We start from the raw sequence: 24,406 nt of genomic DNA, 5'->3' as shown, positions 1-24,406 counted from the left end.
GGGCAATGGCAGACATTTAGAGACCGCATGGATGAACTACAACAATTGTACATTCTTGTCTGGCATAGAAATAAAAAAGGGAAGGTGGCTCAACCGTGGCTATCAAGGGAAATCAGGGATAGTATTAAAGCCAAGGAAGTGGCATACAAATTGGCCAGAAATAGCAGTGAACCTGGGGACTGGGAGAAATTTAGAACTCAGCAGAGGAGGACAAAGGGTTTGATTAGGGCAGGGAAAATGGAGTATGAGAAGAAGCTTGCAGGGAACATTAAGACGGATTACAAAAGTTTGTATAGATATATAAAGAGAAAAAGGTTAGTAAAGACAAACGTAGGTCCCCTGCAGTCAGAATCAGGGGAAGTCATAACGGGGAACAAAGAAATGGCGGACCAATTGAACAAGTACTTTGGTTCGGTATTCACGAAGGAGGACACGAACAACCTTCCGGTTATAAAAGGGGTCGGGGGGTCTAGTAAGGAGGAGGAACTGAGGGAAATCCTTATTAGCCGGGAAATTGTGTTGGGGAAATTGATGGGATTGAAGGCCGATAAATCCCCAGGGCCTGATGGACTGCATCCCAGAGTACTTAAGGAGGTGGCCTTGGAAATAGTGGATGCGTTGACAGTCATTTTCCAACATTCCATTGACTCTGGATCAGTTCCTATGGAGTGGAGGGTAGCCAATGTAACCCCACTTTTTAAAAAAGGAGGGAGAGAGAAAACAGGGAATTATAGACCGGTCAGCCTGACATCGGTAGTGGGTAAAATGATGGAATCAATTATTAAGGATGTCATAGCAGTGCATTTGGAAAGAGGTGACATGATAGGTCCAAGTCAGCATGGATTTGTGAAAGGGAAATCATGCTTGACAAATCTTCTGGAATTTTTTGAGGATGTTTCCAGTAGAGTGGATAAGGGAGAACCAGTTGATGTGGTATATTTGGACTTTCAGAAGGCGTTCGACAAGGTCCCACACAAGAGATTGATGTGCAAAGTTAGAGCACATGGGATTGGGGGTAGTGTACTGACATGGATTGAGAACTGGTTGTCAGACAGGAAGCAAAGAGTAGGAGTAAATGGGTACTTTTCAGAATGGCAGGCAGTGACTAGTGGGGTACCGCAAGGTTCTGTGCTGGGGCCCCAGCTGTTTACACTGTACATTAATGATTTAGATGAGGGGATTAAATGTAGTATCTCCAAATTTGCGGATGACACTAAGTTGGGTGGCAGTGTGAGCTGCGAGGAGGATGCTGTGAGGCTGCAGAGCGATTTGGATAGGTTAGGTGAGTGGGCAAATGCATGGCAGATGAAGTATAATGTGGATAAATGTGAGGTTATCCACTTTGGTGGTAAAAACAGAGAGACAGACTATTATCTGAATGGTGACAGATTAGGAAAAGGGGAGGTGCAAAGAGACCTGGGTGTCATGGTACATCAGTCATTGAAGGTTGGCATGCAGGTGCAGCAGGCGGTTAAGAAAGCAAATGGCATGTTGGCCTTCATAGCAAGGGGATTTGAGTACAGGGGCAGGGAGGTGTTGCTACAGTTGTACAGGGCATTGGTGAGGCCACACCTGGAGTATTGTGTACAGTTTTGGTCTCCTAACCTGAGGAAGGACATTCTTGCTATTGAGGGAGTGCAGCGAAGGTTCACCAGACTGATTCCCGGGATGGCGGGACTGACCTATCAAGAAAGACTGGATCAACTGGCCTTGTATTCACTGGAGTTCAGAAGAATGAGAGGGGACCTCATAGAAACATTTAAAATTCTGACGGGGTTAGACAGGTTAGATGCAGGAAGAATGTTCCCAATGTTGGGGAAGTCCAGAACCAGAGGTCACAGTCTAAGGATAAGGGGTAAGCCATTTAGGACCGAGATGCGGAGGAACTTCTTCACCCAGAGAGTGGTGAACCTGTGGAATTCTCTACCACAGAAAGTTGTTGAGGCCAATTCACTAAATATATTCAAAAAGGAGTTAGATGAGGTCCTTACTACTAGGGGGATCAAGGGGTATGGCGAGAAAGCAGGAATGGGGTACTGAAGTTGAATGTTCAGCCATGAACTCATTGAATGGCGGTGCAGGCTAGAAGGGCCGAATGGCCTACTCCTGCACCTATTTTCTATGTTTCTATGTTTATACTTGGTTTCCTGCAATGTACAGGTGACCCTTAGGTCTCCAGCATCAGCACCCTCTGGTGGTACAGGTATAGTGTATACAGGGTAAAAGTACATTCAGTGGTCTAGTGTTACAGTACATACATTAACATGCATACATAACAACTCCCTATGACTCCGTTGAAGGGAAGGTGTGGTAGAGGAAGCAGCAATGAGTTGCGGAAGATGGTAAAGGCTCAATGGAGATGCCCAGCAAGAGTTTGGAGACCATTTCATGCGGAACCTATGTAGTGACTGATGTGACTGCGCAGACGGTATGAGCTATGTCAGAGTTATTAGGCGAAAGTGATAAGATGTCAAGCTATGGCACATAGCTGCAATCGATACTGAGAACATCATGACATGAGGGATGGAAGACGGAAAAATACAAAATAATGGACTGCAATGTAGCTCATCTCAGGGGTGGCACTCCGCCATGTTTGGCATTTTAAAAAGTGGCTTGCCCTTCAAGCATTAATGTGTGCCCTGCAAGTAGTTCAAGTGACTGACTGAATGGCAGCCTTTCTGCATTGGTCACCCTTACTTGTCGTGCCACGATGTCCTGATGACGGGACCCATTATACAGTGGAATCATATGTGGAGCGCAATATATTCCTGATGCAGCAAAACAACTGAGGGACAGCTGTGTGTTTCTCACAAGGCATCACACATCACGTGGAAATGAGACACTGACCAAGAGAGGGTGAACATTGTGACTGTATTTAAAAGTGCATAATTACAAAAGTGACAAAACCTTACAGAATTTACGAACATCTCCACCACCAACACCTACCCCTCTACCCGCTACCACCACCTCTCTTCCCCTTCCCCCGCCCGCCTTGATGTGAGGCACAATGTTCTTTTCTTTGCCCCGCCTTCAAGATGGCGTCCCGCAAACCTGCCCCTCTCCGCCTCTGCTGGAGCAGGTTGTGCAGGAGGGCAGCCGGACCTCTGCAGATGTGTATGTCTTGGAGAGAATGTAGGGGGTGACACTGATCTGTATGCCTTGAGGGTGTGGGGTCGGGGGCTTGCACGACATACCCAGAAGCCATTGCCTGCCTCATCGTCTCAGCAGACTGGGTGTTGCGCTCCACCGCACTAATGAGCCGATCCATTCGGTCAGAATGATGCTGAGTGAAGGTTGCGATGCTGGCACCTATCCCAGCCTGGTCTGCAGCAGTTGGCGACCCAGGTCGATGCTCTTCCTCGATAGCTGGACCATCTCATGAATTGCTGTGAGCTGTCCTGCAACCTCAGCAGCTTATTGTGTCGTCGTGGGTTGATGCGCCTTGGTTGGGTTAGCTCCACAGCCTCTGCGCCTGGCAGCACTTGGAGGTGCTGCAGCCAGTTCAAAGCCCATGAATTCTGAGCCCGACCCTGAGGGTCTCCGGACAGGTGGTACACATGGCGGGAGGCTGGTGTCATCCTGTTCCAGCTCCTCGACCTCAATGGGCTCAAAGATGGGCCCTTCTCCCTCCTCTCTCCTCTTCTTCGTGACTCTGGGTGGCAGAGGTGGGTGCGGTGGAAATGGGTGACCTTGGGGGGGGTGGAGGAACAAGCCCATGTCTTGGGATTGGGACAAAGTTGGGGTGGCAGAAGCTGGGGGTCACACTCCTTTGAGTGCCAGAGGTGGATGGTGTGCATTGATCGGTGTTGTCCGACCCACCAGCTGCAAGTAGAGGATAACATTTCAATCTACGGGGGTGGGGGTGGATGGGTCAAGCTGACATGTGAGCCGTCTCATCTCACAATGTGCCATCAAGGAGTTCCATCTCTACATGGGCACACTAATAATGGGTGACAAACTGTGTATTAAAATGCATTTGCCTTGACATTGCATGACCTTTCATGCCATGAGCATTACTCACATCGGAGATTATTATACCCTTACCATGCTCCAACACGGGATCTGAATCACCCGTTGTGATTGCACGGCGGTAGTCACCCACCAATGCCAAGGCACGCTCCTCCAGGCTGCTCAACTCAATTACCTCTGCTGGGCCCCCTCTCGTGGCACTGAGGCTTGCTGCCTTGGAAGTTTGTTCCTTCTCCAGAAAGAAACGTTGCAGCCTTTACCCCCTTTGCTCATGGCACCACACACACACCCACACAGGCAGACATATGGGCCAAAAGCTTTTGCAGTTGCACGAGAGGGATTCCATAAATGTTTACTCACTCTTGCTGATGCCACCACATAGTTCCAATGTTTCATACACTGGTCTCCATCTCGCACATGTTGCCCATTGAGGACACGGCCTCACCAATCTCCCTCCAGATGCGTCTGTATTGAGGTGGTGGAGGTTTGCCACAAGGTCTTTATATCTGTGCTCCAACTCTGATAAAAGCTCCACCAGTTCCTCATCATTAAACCAGGGAGCTTTGGGTCTGGTTTAGACAGTCTTTGAAGCTGTATTTCCAATCATGCTAAATCACTTAAGGAATGTATAATGAAAAGTTTGCAGCTCTCTTACACTCTCCCCTAAACAACTGACAGGTGCAAGAGAGTGATCAACATAAGAACATAAGAACAGAAGAAATAGAAGCAGGAGTAGGCCTTACGGTCCCTCGAGCCTGCTCCGCCATTTAATACGATCATGGCTGATCCGATCATGGACTCAGCTCCACTTCCCTGCCCGCTCTCCATAATCCCTTATCCCCTAATTGTTTAAGAAACTGTCTATTACTGTCTTAAATTTATTCAATGTCCCAGCTTCCACAGCTCTCTGAGGCAGTGAATTGCACAGATTTACAACCCTCTGAGAAAATAAATTCCTCCTCATCTCAGTTTTAAATGGGCGGCCCCTTAGTCTAAGATTGCCCTCTAGTTCTAGTCTCCCCTATCAGTGGAAACATCCTCTCTGCATCCACCTTGTCAAGCCCCCTCATAATCTTATACGTTTCAATAAGATCACCTCTCATTCTTCTGAATTCCAATGAGTGGAGGCATAACCTACTTAACCTTTCCTCATAAGTCAACCCCTTCATCTCCGGAATCAACCGAGTGAACCTTCTTTGAACTACCTCCAAAGCAAGTATATCCTTTCTTAAATATGGAAACCAAAACTGCATGCAGTATTCCAGGTGTGGCCTCACCAATACCTGTATAGCTGTAGCAAGACTTCCCTGCTTTTATACTCCATACCCTGAAAAAATAAAGGCCAAGATTCCATTGGCCTTCCTGATCACTTGCTGTACCTGCATACTATCCTTTTGTGTTTCATGCACAAGTACCCCCAAGTCCCGCTGTACTGCAGTACTTTGCAATTTTCTCCATTTAAATAATAACTTACACTTCAATTTTTTTTCTGCCAAAGTGCATAACCTCGCACTTTCCAACATTATACTCCATCTGCCAAATTTTTGCCCACTCATTTAGCCTGTCTATGTCCTTTTGCAGATTTCTTTTATGTCCTCCTCACACATCGCTTTTTCTCCCACCTTTGTATCATCAGCAAACTTGGCTACATTACACTCGGTCCCTTCTTCCAAGTCATTAATATAGATTGTAAATAGTTGGGGTCCCAGCACTGATCCCTGCGGCACCCCACTAGTTACTGATTGCCAACCCGAGAATGAACCATTTATCCCGACTCTCTGTTTTCTGTTAGTTAACCAATCCTCTATCCATGCTAATATATTAACCGTGAACTTTTATCTTGTGCAGTAACCTTTTATGTGGCACCTTGTCAAATGCCTTCTGGAAGTCCAAATACACCACATCCACTGGTTCCCCTTTTTTCCACCCTGTTCGTTACATCCACAAAGAATTCCAGCAAATTTGTCAAACATGACTTCCTTTCATAAATCCATGCTGACTCTGCCTGATTGAATTATTTTTTTCCAAATGTCCTGCTACTGCTTCTTTAATAATGGACTCCAACATTTTCCCAACCACAAATGTTAGGCTAACTGGTCTATAGTTTCCTGCTTTTTGTCTGCCTCCGTTTTTAAATAGAGCATTACATTTGCAGTTTTCCAATCTACTGGGACCTCCCCAGAATCCAGGGACTTTTGGTAAATTACAACCAATGCATCCACTAGCCCTGCCAGTACTTCTCTTAAGACCCTAGGATGCAAGCCATCAGGTCCAGGGGATATATCCGCCTTTAGTCCCATTATCTTACTGAGTACCACTTCCTTAATGATTGTGATTGTGTTAAGTTCTTTCCCCCCCATAGCCTCTTGACTATCCACTGTTGGAATATTGTTAGTGTCCTCTACCGTAAAGACTGATACAAAACATTTGTTCAGTTCAGAGTTCCTGCCACTTCCATGTGCCCCATTACTAATTCCCCGGTCTTGTCCTCTAAGGGGCCAACATTTATTTTAGCCATTTAAGTGCATGCGCAGAAGTCCCAGCAGCCTTAAACATGGCAAAAATGATGGCGTGTGTTGATAGAACTATGAAAATAGACCCCACAAACCCTGCGCATGCGCGGTGCGGTGCCTCTGAAGTTCTTCGATTCGAGAGGCCTGCACCTCCCGCCCACTGATGCCGCCGCCCGCTGAGGCCCATGACCGCCCGCCGACTCCTGCTGCCTGAAGCCCACAATATTGAGCCGAAACTGGAACCCGGCAGGACCCAGCGGCAGCGGGTGCCAAAAAGGTAGGTGCCGCCTGGGGACCACCGAACAATGGGTGGGCCTTACAGCTCATCAATATCGGGGCCTATGTCCCCTGGTTGTTGAGCCCTCTGCCAAAGGAAACAGGTCCTTTCTATCCACTCTATCCAGGCCCCTCATAATTTTACACACCTCAGTCAGGTCTCCCCTTAGCCTACTCTTCTCCAAAGAAAACAGACCAAGCATCTCCAATCTTTCCCCATAGCCAAAATTCTCCAGTCCAGACAACATTCTAGTAAATCTCCTCTGCACCCTCTCCAGTGCAATCATATCTTTCCTGTAATGTGGTGATCAGAACAGCACAAAGTACTCCAGCTGTGGCCTAACCAGTGTTTTATACAGTTCAAGCATAACCTCCTTGCTCTTGTATTCCATGCCTTCACTAGTAAAGGCAAGTATTCCATATGCCTTCTTAACCATCTTATCTACCTGGCCTGCTACCTTCAGGGATTTGTGGACTTGCACTCCAAGGTCCCTTTGTTCCTCTACACTTTTTAGTGTCATACCATTTAATGTGTATTCACTTGCCTTGTTAGACCTCCCCAGATACATTACCTCACACTTATCCGGATTGAATTCCATTTGCCACTGTTCTGTCCACCTGACCAATATATTTATATCTTCCTGCAGTCCGCAGCTTTCTTCTTCATTATCAACCACACAGCCTATTTTAGTGTCATCTGTCATCTGTAAACTTCTTAATCATACTCCCAACATTTAAGTCCAAATCATTGATATATTCCACAAAAAACAGAGAACCCAGCACTGAGCCCTGCGGAATCCCACTGAATACATCCTTCCACTCACAAAAACACCCATCAACCATTACCCTTTGCTTCCTGCCCCTGAGCCAATTTTGAATCCAACTTGCCACTTTTCCCTGGATCCCATACGCTTTAACTTTCGTGACCAGTCTGCCATGTGGGACCTTATCAAAAGCTTTGCTAAAATCCATATACATTACATCATACACACTGCCCTCATCGATCCTCCTGGTTATCTCCTCGAAAAATTCAATCAAGTTAGTCAAACACGACCTTCCCTTGACAAATCCATGCTGATTGTTCTTGATTAATCCATGTCTTTCCAAATGAAGATTTATTCTGTCCTTCAGGACTTTTTCCAATAATTTTCCCACCACTGAGGTTAGGCTGACTTGGTCTATCCCTTTCTCCCTTTTTAAAAAAGGTACAACTTTAGCAGTTCTCCAGTCCTCTGGCACCGCCAGAGAGGATTGGAAAATTATAGTCAGAGCCACTGCTATTTCCTCTTTTGTTTCTCTTAGCAGCCTGGGATACATTTCATCCGGGCCTGGGGATTTATCCATTTTCAAAGCTGTTAAGTCCCTTAATACTTCCTCTCTCGCTATGTTTATCTCATCTAGTATTTCACACTCCTCCTCTCTCATTGCAAAGTCTGCATCACCCCTCTCTTTTGTGAAAACAGATGCAAAGTATTCATTAAGAATCATAGCCACGTCTTCTGCCTCCACACACAGATTTCCTTTATGGTCTCTAATAGGCTCCACTCTTTCTCTAGTTATCCTCTTGCTCTTGATGTATTTATAAAATATCTTTGGGTTTTCCCTGATTTTACTTGCCAACATTCTGCCCTAATATGTGGCTCGGTGTCAAATTTTGTTTTACGACACTTCTGTGAAGCGCCTAGTGACATTTAACTACATTAAAGGTGCTATATAAATGCAAGTTGATGTTGATGATGATGATAGGCCATGTCGCACTAACCACTTACTGCTTTGTTCCACTCTGCCAGCTGTGTGCAGGTTCCCCTGCCAGAATGGAGGAGTTTGCGGAAGACCAAATATGTGCACTTGTGCAGAAGGATGGATGGGGCATCTCTGTGAAACAGGTGCGTATTACCAGATTGAATCATTTCGCCAGTTGCAATACTACCATTCCACCTTGTACAGCATCACCACTTCAGTTAAAATGAACTTTTGCCGTGACACTGCTTAAGAATTGAGTGGTGCTGCTGTGATGTCATCACTACCAAAAGGATGTTACCAATTCAATAGGAGGGTTTAAATAAAGCAGCTGTGTCCTGGCCACTAGTGTGATACAGTAGCTCCTGATTTTACAGTCCTAGCAATATCTGTGCTGGGACAAATGCAAAATATGTACAGCTGGGCCATTGTACTAGCCTGATGGAAGAGGCAGAACATCCAGCTCGCAGTTTAAATTTGAATGAATATGCACGTGACAAATATCGCTTCAATTTTAATAAACTTTGAAATGGATTTAAATATTTGTCAGCTGGAGGAAGTGTCAGGCAGAAATAAATTGAAAGTGCGTTCAATGTAGAGCACAAAATGGAGTCAGTGAAAGAAAGACTTGCATTTCTATACCACCTTTCACAACCCTGGGATATCCCAAAGGACATCACAGCCAATGAAGTATTTTTGAAGTGTCGTCACTGCGACAGCCAATTTGCACACAGCAAGATCCCACACCCAGCAATGCGATAATGGCCAGATAATCTGTTTTAGTGATGTTGGTTGATGGATAAATATTGGCCATGACACCGGTGGGGGAGGTGGGGGGGTTAATGTGGGCGGAAAGGGCGGGGGAACTCCCCTGCTCTTCTTCTAAATAGTGGGATGGGATCTTTTAAGTCCACCAGAGAAGGCAGACGGGGCCTCGGTTTAACGTCGTATCTGAAATATAGCACCTCCGACAGGGGCAGCACTCCCTCAGTACTGCACTGGGAGTATCAGCCTGGATGCTGTGCTCAAGCCTCGAGAGTGGGACTTGCACCCAGGACCTTCTGGCTTGGAGGCGAGAGTGGCTTCCCACTGAGCCACGGCTGATACCTGCAGACAAGTGACACAGTGGCGCAGCTGGTTTGATAGCAGGTACTGCTTCATGAGGTGAGTGCAAGGAGGGCGCACGCCGCTCGCAATATTGGATGCTTAGGCGAATGCTTTCCGCTTGTAAAATGGGTGTCAGCGAATCTCTAGGCCGGTATGTTAAAGCACTACCTTCTCAGCTGCAGGACCTGGAGTGGAATGCATGTTTCCTCTTTATCAGTCTGTTTGGAAGGAGTTTCAACTCTTAGTAGGTGCTTTGTCCTCAAGTGTTTCCGCTTTCACCTATATATAACCCATGCTGCCTCTGACCTGGGAATGCTTAATCCGGACCCTAGGTACAAAAGCAACAAACAATTTCCACTCCTGAACATTAATATCCTTCCCTTTTTAATCCCAATTTTCCTTAATTTAAAAAAAAGTATGCAAAATATAGGAAGTCATTTGAAACCAGCTTTTAGTTGTCCAGTTATGTTTTTTGCTCCTGTTAACATGGAAAATTAAATACATGTACAGGTATTACGAGTCTTAAAATGAAAGAAGAGCAAACAGTCGATGAATTACCAGATTTTACCAAGCACAGATTGATCCCAGCAGTCAGTGGTTAATTCTCAACTGAGGAAGCTACACGGGCAGGCTGCTATTTTGGTAATAGCTGGTCACGTGAGGACAGAGTCATCAGCTCATGGGAGCCCACGAGGTTCAAATTTCCGGCAAGCTATAAGCTGGCACACAGAGTTATAGTTAACAGCCAGCTTCACAGGCTGGATTAGGGTTGCCAACCCTCCAGGATTGTCCTGGAGTCTCCAGGAATTGAAGTTTAATCTCCCGGACACTGGTTATAAAAAATATTGGACAAGTCGGTTAAAAAGACCCAGGAGGTGTGTGTGTGGGTGGATTAATGGGAGGAGGGGTGGTTGGAGGCAGGAAGTCTTGTGATAGGATCTCGCAGAATACATCCAACTAGAGTTAGCAACCCTCCACTGGATTGGTACTGACTTTAGTGATTTGACGTGAAGTGAAAATTCTCGAAGGGGAGATTTTCCTCACCACACTGAATCACCAGGGTACAGATTTCCCATCCTTCCTCTCGCATGTAGTATGTTAGGATACTACCCTTTCAACTCTGGGCACTGGGTTAGGATTCAGATTGCCAACTCTGGTTAGGTGCAGTCCTGAAGGTTTCAACACATGACCTGACACCACCACCTGCCCCGCCCCCTCACTCCCGCCATTGGTCCATCCTCGGGGAGCACCACCTTCCTATGGCCAATTGGAAATGAACAGACTCTTTGTTACCTGATTGGATAGACATTTAGAATCATAGAAATTTACAGCACAGAAGGAGACCATTCAACCCATCGTGTCTGTGCTGGAAGGGAATGGATGATTCTTTACTGTCAGTCAAACAGCCTTTAATCCCCCCATCTCCAATATTTTTTCGCGAATAAATGAAAGTGTTCAAAGAAAATGAAAAAAAAAGCACACTTTTGTTTACTGCTCCAATGATTGTTCTCCCAGTTGCTGCTCCCAGCAGCATCCTGGAGTTTAATCTTCAATTCCTGGAGACTCCGTAACCACTGGAATATCGTAACAAAACATTTTGTTCACCAATGTGCTTTAGAGAAGGAAATCTGCTGTCCTTACCCAATCTGGTTTATATGTGACTCCAGACCCACAGCAATGTGATTCGGCGATGGTAATTCTGTTGACTGTCAAGAGGCGATAGTTAGACTCCTGCTTATTGCGGCAAACCAGTCCCACCCACCCCTTCCCTCGACAAATATCTGTCCCACCTGTGACAGAGTCTGTGGCTCTCATATTGGACTGTTCAGCCATCAAAGAACTCACTTCAGGAGTGGAAGCAAGTCTTCCTCGATTCCGAGGGACTGCCTATGATGATGATATTGGAGATAGTCATTGCCTGGCACTTGTGTGGCAAAAATGTTACTTGCCTCTTATCAGCCCAAGCCTGAATGTTGTCCAGGTTTTGCTGCATGCGGACATGGATTGCATCATTATCTGAGGAGTTGTGAATGGAACTGAACACTGTGTAATCATCAACAAACACCCCCACTTCTGACTGGAGGGAAGGTCATTGAAGAAGCAGCTGCAGATGGTTAGGCCTCGGTTACTGCTCTGAGGAACTCCTGTAATGTGGTCTGGAGCCGAGTGGTCCTGGTGGAACCCAAACTTAGCATCAGTGAGCAGTTTATTGGTGAGTAAGTGCCGCTTCATAGCATTGTCAATGACACCTTCCTTCATTTTGCTGATGAGTAGACTGATGGGGCGATAATTATCCACATTGGATTTGTCCTGCTTTTTGGGGACAGGGTAATTTTCCACATTGTTGGGTAGATGCCAGTGTTGTAGCTGTACTGGAACAATTTGACTAGAGGAGTGGTTAGTTCTGGAGCACGTCTTCAGTACGACAGCCGGGATGTTGTCGGGGCCCATAGCCTTTGTTGTGTCCAGTGTGCTCAGCCGTTTCTTGATATTACATGGAGTGAATCGAATTGGCTGAAGACTGACTCCTGTGATGGCGAGGGCCTCAAAAGGAGGTCAATATGGGTCATCCATTCTGTACTTCTGGCTGAGGATGGTTGCTACCAATGTTGTCATGGACAGATACATCTGCGACAAGTAGATTGGTGTGGACAAGGTCAAGTAGGTTTTTCCCTCGTGTTAGTTCTTTCACCACCTGCCGCACGTCCAGTTTGGCAGCTATGTCCTTCAGGACTCGGCCAGCTCGGTCAGTAGTGGTGCTACCGAGCACACGAAGTATCATCCACCGAGGAGAATATCGTGACATCATTCCAGGTCAGCTTGATTTTCTCAATCCAATTCCTGCCGAACAGCATTGGACCATTATCTGGGACGATACATAATGTTAGCGCGTGAACCACACCGTCATATGACACCTCGATTGCTGCACTGCCGAGCACCGCTATGAGTTCCTTCGTGTAAGTACGCAACCTGGCATTTACTGGACTCAGCTTTGGTTTTGCAGCCTTAGTGTCCCACAGCTTATCAAATGACCTTTGGCTCATTTTCGACTGGCTCGCACCCGTGTCCAGCTCCATTGATACAGGCACGCCATTCAGCTTCACATTCACGACTATCGGCTGGCTCTTGCTCAGTAATGAATACAGTCCATTCACTTACTCCTCAGGTTGGGTATCCGGGCTATCACTGAACTGGTCCTCATCAACCACGTGGTGAGCCGCACCACGCTTGTTCCGTTGTGGACACATCCGGTGAAGATGCTCCACTTTCGAACATCCATTGCAAGAGTATTGTCTAAACTGACACTGATGAGGCCAATGATTGCCCCCACAAAGCCAACAGGGTGAAATCTGGATCGAATCAGTTGGCGGGCTCTGAGCAGCGACAAGTTTTGCGTTAGCAGCTCTGCCCGAAGACAACGCCATCTTGTTTACAGTACTTGCCATGGAACTCCGCCTCATCGATGATATCTGCCTCAAATTATCAAACGTCGTCATGCATGCCTGGGCAGTCGCGATGGCCTTTTTCAAATCCAGCATCTCTGCAGCCAACAGCTTCCTGAGGATCGCATCATGGCTGATGCCTATCACGAAGACATCACGCAGCATGTCTTCCAGCATATTCCTGAACTTACACAGCTCAGCAAGACGTCACAGGTCAGCGACAAATCCCGACACATCCTGGCCCACAGCACGAACATGCATGTAGAAACGGTAACGTGATATGATGATCCCCTCTTTTGGCTTCAGATGGTTACCCACCAATGTACACAATTCCTCGTACCCGTTTTCCGCCGGATGTACAGGCGAGAGAAGATTCTTCATGAGGTCGTAAATTTTCGGACCACAAACGGTGAGGAGAACTGCCCTGTGCTTAACTGCGTAGGCCTCTGCCTCCATGCCATTGGCCACAAATTACTGATCTAGGCGGTCGACAAAATCCGCCCAATCCTCACCCTCCACGAATCTCCAGGATTCCAACCATGCCCATTGTGCATGCGAAGGTTCTTAAATTACCTCGTCACCAATTGTAATGATTCAGGAGTCTGGTTACTGTAAACTCACTCAGGTGCAACCTGATCCATCTTTATTTCAGCCCAAGAGTGTCAGCGTGACAAAGACACCCAGCTTATATACAGGTGACCAAGCACACATGCCACATGTGTACAGCCCGATGACCTCCGACCGCGGCGCCCTCTGATGTCTGGTGACCCCCAAGCATTAATACATAACAGCCAGCAAGGCCAGCATTTATTGCCTATCCCTAATTGCCCTAGGGAAGGAGGTGGTGAACCGCCATTTCAGAGAGCAGTTAAAATCAGCCACATTGCTGTGGGTCTGGAGTCACATATACGCCAGACCGGGTAAGGAGGGCAGATTTCCTTCCCTCAAGGACATTAGTAAACCAGATGTGTTTTTACAATGATCCAGTAGTTTCATGGTTACCATTACTGATACTAGCTTTTTATTCCAGATTTATTTAATGAACTGAATTTAAATTCCCCAGCTGCCCGGGTGGGATTTGATTCACGTCTCTGGATCATTAGTCCAGCCCTCTGGATTACTAGTCCAGTAACATAACCACTATGCCCCATAATTATGTACACCATAATTTTACAAATACAAGAGAAGCCGCTGCCTCTTTCAGACAGGGACTTAGACAGTTACGCCAAAATCTCCTGCCCCACCCACCACCAGAAAAGTGGGCAGCCCTGCAAAGTGTGGAGGATCAAATCCCACGTGATCTTCTGACCACGACTGCACTTGTTAGGGGGCACAAACAGGGTGTTGAAGAGACCAGAACCGTGCCCACGCCCCTCCTTCTCTCCACGTCTTTCAAATAGATTTGGAACAGGGAATAGTCCCATAATTTATTTACAATGACTGGGAGATGGTTTCCAATCGTCTGAGGTGAGACATTTTCCACTTATGGGACCTGACCTCAATGCAGTCACAGTCATCAGGTAAATGATTAACACTTTGTTTCGTAACCGACACCGTGTTAGCTCATGACGAGTATCCACCAACAAATTCACCAACAGTCGAAGCACAATCACTTGTCCAATTCTTGTTCTTGTGGCATTGAGGTCTGTGTCCCGAGCAGATTGCTCCATAATGCAGCCATGTCAGCAAACTGAAAAGCTTCAGTTTCAACACGCCCTCTCACATCATCCTGATGTGTGATTTGTGAAGGAGCAAGTAAATATGTAACTAAATTTGGCAGCAAGTCTGAGTGTTGTATAGGTTGCCTTTTGTTAAAACAGTGCAATTTTAGCTTTACATAGGATTACATAGAATATTACAGGCCAGAAACAGGCCATTTGGCCCAACCTGTCCATGCCGGCATTTATGCTCCACTCAAGCCTTCTCCAGTCCTTCCTCATCTAACTATCAGCATAACCCTCCATTCCCTTCTCCCTCATATGCTTATTGAGCTTACTGACATTGGAGCCCAAACTCTCGCACTAACACTTTACTGGAACAATACTTTATTTCATTTGGAGAAAACAAAGGCTCCATGGATTGACTGTTGACAGATCTCATTTACCAATTTGTAGTTAGCACACAAAGTTTAAAAAAGATCCAACATTCAGCTGATTAATTCAATCATATATGTAGATATATAAAAGTTTTGCATAGGCTCAGGAGGTAAGTTACAAGACCTGAGGGATTCCCAATTCATATCTATATAATTAAAGGTCTAACATATGTTACCAGGGATGAAAGACTTTGGTTATGTGGACTAGAGACTAGAAAAACTGGGGTTGTTCTCCTTAGAGCAGAGAAGATTTGATAGAGGTGTTCAAAATTATGAAGGTTTTTTTTGATAGAGTAAATATGAAAAAACTGTTTCCAACAACAGAAGGGTCAGTAACCAGAGGACTCAGATTTAAGGTGATTAGCAAAAGAACAAGAGGCGACACGAAGAAACATTTTTTTTACGCGGCATGTTGTTGAAATCTGGAATGAACTGCATGAATAGGTGGTGGAAGCAGATTCAATAGTATCTTTCAAAAGGGAATTGGATAAGCAAAAATCTGCAGGGCTATGGGGAAAGAGCAAGGGGAGTGGGACTAATTGGATAGCTTTTTCAAAGAGCCAGCACAGGCACAGTGGGCTCCTTCTGTGCTGTATCATTCTATGATTCTATAAGACACATCAGCCTTGAAATTCAACCAACCAGAACCTATTTCTCAACATGGACTTGAACCCATGATCTTTTGATTCAGAGGTGAGGGTGCTACCCACTGAGCCACGGCTGAATGTTGGAAAACTTGGGCAGTAAAACTAACCGGCACCTCACTACCTGACCGGGATTTCCATTCCCCCTCCCATTGGCTGCTTCTTCCCCACCTGTCCCCAGCAGATTTTCTCCCTTTCTGCCCCAGTTTCCAGTGCTCCCTGGAGTGGTCGGCCCTCAGCATCCCCCAAACAAGACACGGTCTTGTAGTGGCATTCCCTCCCTCCCTGCAGAAAGCCTTGCTCTTGGTTGAGGGCTTCCTTCTGATCTTCGGGGTATATCTGCTCTTACATTATAACAGTGACTACACTCCAAAAGTATTTTGTTGGCTGTAAAGCGCTTTGAGACATCCGGTGATTGTGAAAGATATTACAGAAATCCAAGTCGTTCAAGTCTTTTTTTTAAGCTCTCGTCACTAAAATTTCACTTTGTTTATTACTTTACCTTTCTGTCTCTTTTTCCTCTCTTTTAATCCAACCTTTCTTGCCCTCTCTTTACTTATCTTGCCCTCTCTTTACAAATCGGATTTGACTCAAATCACCCTATTTCATTCCCTCTGTCCTTAAATCACTGTGGTTAAGGACATTGACTGTTGGTCCCATTGTTCACCGAGGTGCAAAGGTATGAGGGCAGAGTTGGCTAAAGTGGACTGGAAAAATAGATCAAAGTGTAGGACGGTTGATGAACAGTGGCGTACATTTAAGGAAATATTTCATAATGCTCAAGAAAAATATATTCCAGTGAGGAGGAAAAGGTGTAAAAGAAAAGATAGCCATCTGTGGCTAACTAAAGAAATAAAGGATGGTATCCAATTAAAAACAAGGGCATACAAAGTGGCCAAAACTTGTAGGAGTACAGAAGATTGGGAATCTTTTAAAAGCCAGCGAAGAACGATTAAAAAAATGATTAAAAAAGTGAAAACAGACTATGAAAGTAAACTAGCACGAAATATAAAAACAGATAGCCAGAGTTTCTACAGGTATATAAAAAGGAAAAGAGTGGCTAAAGTAAATGTTGGTCCCTTAGAGGACGAGACCGGGAAATTAGTGATGGGGAACATGGAGATGGCAGAAACTCTGAACAAATATTTTGTATCAGTCTTTACGGTAGAGGACGCTAACAATATCCCAACAGTGGATAGTCAAGGGGCTTTAGCGGGGGAAGGAAGTTAACACAATTACAATCACTAATGAGGTGGTACTCAGTAAGATAATGCGACTAAAGGTGGATAAATCCCCTGGACCTGATGGCTTACATCCTAGGGTCTTAAGAGAATTGGCAGCAGGGATAGTGGATGCATTGGTTGTAATTTACCAAAACTTGCTGGATTCTGGGGAGGTCCCAGCAGATTGGAAAACTGCAAATGTAACGTCCCTATTTAAAAAAGGAAGCAGACAAAAAACAGGAAACTATAGACCAGTTAGCCTAACATCTGTGGTTGGGAAAAGGTTGGAGTCCATTCTTAAAAAAGCAGTAGCAGGACATTTGGGAAAACATAATTCAGTCAGGCAGAGTCAGCATGGATTTATGAAAGGGAAGTCATGTTTGACAAATTTGCTGGCATTCTTTGAGGATGTAACAAACAGGGTGAATAAAGGGGAACCAGTGGATGTGGTGTATTTGGACTTCCAGAAGGCATTTGGCAAGGTGCCACATAAAAGGTTATTGTCCAAGATAAAAGTTCACGGGTTGGGGGTAATATATTAGCATGGATAGAGGATTGGCTAGCGAACAGAAAACAGAGAGTCGGGATAAATGGTTCATTCTCAGATTGGAAATCAGTAACTAGTGGGGTGTCGCAGGGATCAGTGCTGGGACCCTGTCATGTATGTACTTTTGGGATCATTAGCCACTAGATGGCGTCACTGTTGGAGGCCATTGGGCTGCACGCACCTGTGTGCAGCCCAAGTATAAAAGGCCAGCCATTTTGTATAATAGTCACTTTGGGCCTTAATAAAGCAGAGCCAAGGCCATACCTCTTGGAGTTAAACAGTACTCAGTCTAACAGTTATTGCATACACAACATTTGGTGATGAGGCAACAAGAACCTTTGCATGCAAAAATGAGCACAATTGGATTGTTGGAGCGATTCGTGGAAGGAGAAGATTGGGCAGACTTTGTGAGCCGTTTGAGCCAGTTCTTCGTGGCCAACAAACTGTAGGAGGTCGGCGACACAGATCGGCACCGGGCGGTGTTCTTCACGGTTTGCAGTCCAAAAATTTATGGTCTGATAAAGAATCTACTCCTGCCTGTGAGTCCAACAGAGAAGATGTATGAAGAATTGTGTACACTGGTACAGGACCACCTTAAGCCAGACGAAGGCATCATCATCTCGAGATACAGATTTTACACGCACGTTCACTCAGAGGGCCAGAATGCGGCGGAATTCGTTGCCAACCTGAGACGTCTAGCGGGACAGTGTAAGTTCAGGACTGTGTTGGCAGACATGTTGCGGGACTTCTTTGTAATCGGCATCAACCACGAGGTGATCCTGCATAAACTACTGGCGGTGGAGACGTTGGACTTGAACAGGGCCATCACGATCGCTCAGTCATGTGTGACAATGGATAGAAGTCTAAAGCAGATATCAGTGAAAAATCGAAACTCGGCAAGTACTGTAATAGGATTGATTCGGCGTTCGGCAGAGTGGCACATGGCAGGGCCTACCCGACTGCGTATGTGAAACCTGTGGCTGCCCAAAGTCCGCCAGAGGGAATGCATCCAATTTCTCCGTGTTGGCATTGTGGGGGAAATCACCGGCACCAGCAATGCCGATTTAAGCAATATAGTTGCAAAGGCAGACTGAGAGTGGGGCATCTCCAGCGCAAGTGTCCGCAGCTGAGCAAGCGTGCAGCGACACACCACATGGAGGATGATGGTCAGAGTAGCGCGGATCCGGATATGCAATCCGAGGTACCAGAGGAGGAAGTGTATGGACTGTACTCATTCCTAACTAAAAGCAAACTGATAATGATCAACGTGAAATTTAATGGAATGCCGGTATCGATGGAACTGGACACCGGGGCGAGTCAATCGATAATGAGCCAGAGGACATTCGACAAGCTGTGGGATACTAAGGCTGTGAGGCCCAGGTTGAGTCCAGTCAATGCCAAGTTGCACACATACACCAAAGAACTCATAAGGGTGATTGGCAGTGTCACAATTAAAGTGTCGTATGACGGTACGGTTCACGAGTTGCCGCTATGGATTGTCCCAAGCAATGGCCCAATGCTGTTCGGCAGGAATTGGCTTGAAAAAAATCAGATGCGATTGGAACGACATCAAGGCATTGTCGTCAGAGCTAGAAACATATGCCCAAGTACTGAGCAAGTTCCCCTCGCTGTTTGAACCAGGCATCGGCAACTTCACAGGAGCCAAGGTGCAGATCCACGTGGACTCAGATGCAAGACCCATCCATCATAAAGCTCAGGCAGTTCTGTATATGATGAGGAAGAAGGTCGAAATCGAACGGGAAAGACTCCAGCGTGAAGGGATTATATCACCGGTTTAATTTAATGAATGGGCCAGCCCCATTGTTCCTGTGCTGAAAAGTGATGGCACAGTCAGAATCTGTGGACACTACAAGGCTCTGATCAACAGGGTTTCGAAACAGGATCAGTACCCATTACCGAAGGCTAATGACTTGTTTGCAATGCTAGCCGGGGAGAAATCATTCAACAAACTGGACTTGACGTTGGCCTACATGACACAGGAGTTGGTCGAGAAGTCGAAGAGACTTATGTGCGTTAACACGCATAAAGGACTGTTTATTTATCACAGGTGCCCTTTTGGAATTCGCTCAGCTGCAGCAATATTTCAGAGGAACATGGAGAGCCGACTTAAGTCCATTCCCAGAACCGTCATGTTCCAAGATGACATCCTGATCACAGATCGTGACTCCGAGGAACATCTGAACAATCTGGACGATGTTCTACATCGTCTGGACAAAGTGGGACTCAGACTGAAACGCTCGAAGTGTGTCTTCATGGCACCAGAGGTCAAATTCCTGGGAAGGAAAATTGTTGCTGATGGTATCAGGCCCATGGACGTGAAAACCAAGGCCATCAAGAATGCACCCAAGCCGCAGAATGCGACGGAGCTGCGTTCGTTCCTGAGTCTATTCAACTACTTCGGTAACTTCCTACCTAAATTGAGCACCTTATTAGAACCACTGCACATGCTGCTAAGAAAAGGCGACAGCTGGGTGTGGAGTGCGTCTCATGTCAGAGCTTTTGAGAGAGCTATTTGTCTGGACCATTTTCTATACCTCGGGAGCCTATTGTCAACAAGGGCAGACGTCGATGACGAAGTCCAACACCGCCTCCAGTGTGCCAGTGCAGCCTTCGGTCGGCTGAGGAAGACAGTGTTGAAGACCAGGGCACCAAGCTTATGGTCTACAGAGCAGTAGTGATACCCGCCCTCCTATATGCTTCAGAGACATGGACCATGTACCTCAAAGCACCTGAGAAGTACCACCAACGCTGCCTCCGCAAGATCCTGCAAATCCATTGGCAGGATAGGCGCACCAACATCAGTGTTCTCACTCAGGCCAATATCCCCAGCATCGAAGCATTGACCACATTTGATCAGCTCCGATGGATGGGCCACAACATCCACATGCCCGACACGAGACTCCCAAAACAAGCGTTCTACTCGGAGCTCTGACACGGCAAGCGAGCCCCAGGTGGGCAGAGGAAATGCTTCAAGGACACCCTCAAAGCCTCCTTGAAAAAGTGCAACATCCCCACCGACACCTGGGAGTCACTGGCCCAAGACTGCTCAAAGTGGAGGTGAAACAAATGGGAAGGCGCCGAACATCTTGAGTCTCTTCGCCGGGAGCAAGTGGAAGCGAAGCGCAAACAGCGGAAGGAGCACACGATGACCCAAGCACCCCACCCACCCGCCCCCTCAACCACCGTCTGCCCCACCTGTGACAGAGACTGTAGGTCCCATATTGGACTCATCAGTTACATGAGAACTCATATTAGTGTGGATCAAGTCATCCTCGACTCCGAGGGACTGCCTAAAAAGAAGAGGAGAATATCGGGCGCGGTATAAAACCAGCGTTGTGCCCAATCTCCTCAGTTTTCCGATGGGCGGGTTATGGTAAAATTGAAACCCCTCCCCACATGTTTTTTGGTGAGGGACTAAATGTTTCTGATGATACACATTCATTCCAGCTCCACTGCAACCTTGCAGCAAATATAATGACTGAAATTACTTTGTCATAAATTGTCTAACTACAATATTCAGCAACCAGTCAATCTCCTGTGCAAGAGTTTAGAGTTCCGGTGTGTCAAAGGTCCTTGAAGTTGTCTGGTGCACAGTATGAACATAAGAAATAGGAGTTGGCATCGGCCATTTGGCCCTTTGAACCTGCTCCACCATTCAATAAGATCATGGCTGATCTGCGACCTCATCTCCACTTCCCAAGGTGGGATTGTAAGGGCAGCTTTCAGTGCCACTCCACTGAGGCGATAACTGATCATGGATCTTTGTGATGCTTCCACCTCACCCAGAATTTGTATGCCAAGAGTTTTTTTTGTAAGAGATTATAAAAAAAGAAAGATTTGTATTTATACAGCGCCTTTCACAACCCTAGGACGTCTCAAAGTGCTTTACAACCAATGAAGTGCAGTCACTGTTGTAATGTAGGAAACACGGCAGCCAATTTGCACGCAACAAGGTCCCACAAACAGCAATGAGATAAAAATCAGATCATTTTTTTAGTGATGTTGATTGAGGGATAAGTGTTGGCCAGGGCACCGGGGATAACTCCCCTGCTCTTCTTCGATATAGTGCCATGGGATCTTTTAAGCCCCTCTGATCTTCAATAAATTCAAGTGTTGAACCCTCTAATCAATATAATCTATTCACTTGTTTGTTGAATGTGTGATTAAAAAGTATTTGTAATTTTTCCTCACAGCTGAAGAAACAGTTACCATTTCCTTGTTTTAAATGGAGTCTGTTCTGAAACGATGTCACGCTTCATCCTCTGGGTTTGTAGAAGGTTTTAGGCATTGAGGTTAAGACATGCAGCTGGACAATGCACACTTGTTATTTGTCGTATTTCACAATGTCCCTCTCATCATGGGCAGTCTGTCTAAAGCACTTCTAAAACCTGATGTAATCATGATACTGCCCCTCCCTATCTCTGCAACCTCCTCCAGCCCTGCAACTCTCCGAGATCACTGCGCACCTTCAATTCTGGCCTCTTGCGCATCCCTGATTTCTATCGCTCCACCATTAGCGGCTGTGCCTTCAGCTGCCTAGGCCCTAAGCTCTGGAACACCTTCCCTAAACCTCTCAACCTCTCGCTCCTCCTTTAAGACCCTCCTTAAAACCTACTGCTTTGCCCAAGCTTTTGGTCGCCTGGCCTAATATCTCCTTATTCCATTTGATAATTCTCCTTTGAAGCACCTTGAGATGTTTTACTACATTAAAGGTGCTATATAAAATGCAAGTTGTCATTGTTGTTTGTTGTTCTGATGCCAACCCTTCTCTGACTGGATTATAGCCTGAGTTAATGAATTCCAATTGTTCTGTATATCAAAGAAATGTCATACGTAGTGCGTGGCAGATTTAGTTGGCAAACCATCACAGGTTTGTTTAACTCATTATGAAAAATACCAACTTGTAATGAATAACCCCACAAGTAGGATTACTGCATACACAAACTTTCTGCTCTGCATGGCAACAAAATGATCCCTGCATATAGGACAATTATACCCTTTAGTGTTCTGTATGGTTTAGATAGTGGTTTTCAACCCTCCAGGACCGTCCTGGAGTCTCCAGGAATTGAAGATTAATCTCCTGGATACTGCTGTGAGCAAAAACCCAGGAGAAAAATCATAGGGGTATTAAAAAAATAAATGATGGTTTTTACCATTTTCTTTGAACACTACAATTTATTAGTTATAAAAATATTGGAGCTGGGAAAAATGTTCTTTGACTGAGTGGTTCTACTGGGTGGTTCTACTCAGCACCGAGCTTGCGGCCAACATCCTGCCATAGGCAACTAGGCTCATATAGCAGTGCCCGCTCTCCAGTCATCTCGGACCCCCTTGGCACTGGACCAAGACCTTGCTCAGCTAAGCCCGTGTGGTGGTCGGTGTGCAACGACCACCCCATGTTAAAAGAACTCACGCACAGGCATCTTCCACTCATTTAATATGAAGTTCGGGACCTGGAACATCAGGGCCCTAATGGACAACTCCAACAGCGACAGGCCAGAACGCTGCACCGCCATAGTTACCCAGGAACTTAGATTCTTTGACATCGACATCGCTGCCCTAAGCGAGACCCGGTGGGCAGGGGAAGGCCAGCTCTAGGAACATGGTGGAGGTTACACCTTTTCCTGGAAAGGAAAATCGGAGGAAGAACGTCGCCTTCATGGAGTCGGCTTCGCCATCAAAAATGAGCTGGTCGACCGCCTCAAAGACTCCCCCTGCGGGATTAACAAACGCCTGATGACCCTTCGCCTTACCCTATCCCGGAACCAATGAGCCACAGTCATCAGTGCGTATGCCCCAACATTAGCTGCAACGGATGAGGCTAAAGAGGGCTTTTATTCCAACCTCAAGACATCCCTGTCCTGCATCCCCAAGGATGACAAATTGATCCTCCTAAGAGACTTTAATGCTAGCGTCGGCAAAGACAGCCCTCTGGGGAGGCATGATTGGCAGAGAAGGGGTAGGGAAATCCAACTCCAATGGCACCCTACTCCTGACAAAATGTCTAGAACACGAACTCCTCATCACCAACACCCTGTTCCGCCAGAGGGACAAATACAAGGCATCGTGGCAACACCCTTGCTCCAAACACTGGCACCTGTTCGACTATGTCATCGTCCGAGCCAAGGATCACAAGGATATGCGCATCACCCACGCCATGACAGGAGTTGACGACTGCTAGACGGACCATCGCCTAATCCAATCCATCATCGACATCAACATAGCCACAAAGCAGAGGTGACAGAAGAAGCAGTTCCGGAAAATAATTAATCCCGGGGCACTTAAAGACCCAGCTAAGAGAGTCCTATACAGCCAGCGCCTCACAGCTAACCTGGCGTGCCTTGATGACCCTGAGATGCTCAATGTCCACAGCGCTTGGTCTGCCCTCCAGGCCTCCATAACCAATGCCTGTGAAAAGACACTTGGTTACTCAACCAGAAAACACCAGGATTGGTTTGATGAAAACGATCAGGAGATCCAAGAACTAATAGATCGTAAGTGCAGAGCATTTTTGAGCCTCAAGCAACAACCAAACTTGGGAGCTACAAAGCAACATTACAGATGGCTCAAGGCTGAGTTCCAACAAAAACCCCGGGACCAAAGAACAGGTGGTGGATGGAGAAAGCGCAGGTGATACAACAACTGGCCGGCAGCCACAATATGTGAGGATTCTTCACTGCAGTCAAGGCCACCTATGGTCCAAACTCCCAAGGCCCCACCCCACTCCTGGCCAAGAATGGGGAAACACTCATCAAGGACACCGAGGCTGTCAGGGCCCGCTTGAAAGAGCACTTTGAAGATCTCCTCAATCAAGACTCTGCCTTTGAC

General features: G+C 46.3%; 1 protein-coding gene across 1 annotated transcript in view; it reads left to right on the top strand.

Moving 5' to 3' along the window:
* Positions 1 to 24,406, top strand: part of svep1 (sushi, von Willebrand factor type A, EGF and pentraxin domain containing 1) — a 420,503-nt gene that overhangs the window by 371,921 nt on the left and 24,176 nt on the right. Inside the window, exon 44 of the mRNA XM_070887865.1 lies at positions 8,549 to 8,644. Coding sequence (XP_070743966.1) covers positions 8,549 to 8,644 — 96 coding nt within the window. The remainder of the gene's footprint in view (positions 1 to 8,548; positions 8,645 to 24,406) is intronic.

The sequence above is a fragment of the Pristiophorus japonicus genome, chromosome 1 (assembly GCF_044704955.1).
Source record: "Pristiophorus japonicus isolate sPriJap1 chromosome 1, sPriJap1.hap1, whole genome shotgun sequence".
Taxonomy (NCBI): domain Eukaryota; kingdom Metazoa; phylum Chordata; class Chondrichthyes; family Pristiophoridae; genus Pristiophorus; species Pristiophorus japonicus.
Note: the sequence above shows the minus strand (reverse complement) of the source record. Positions and strands in the feature narration are given on the sequence as shown.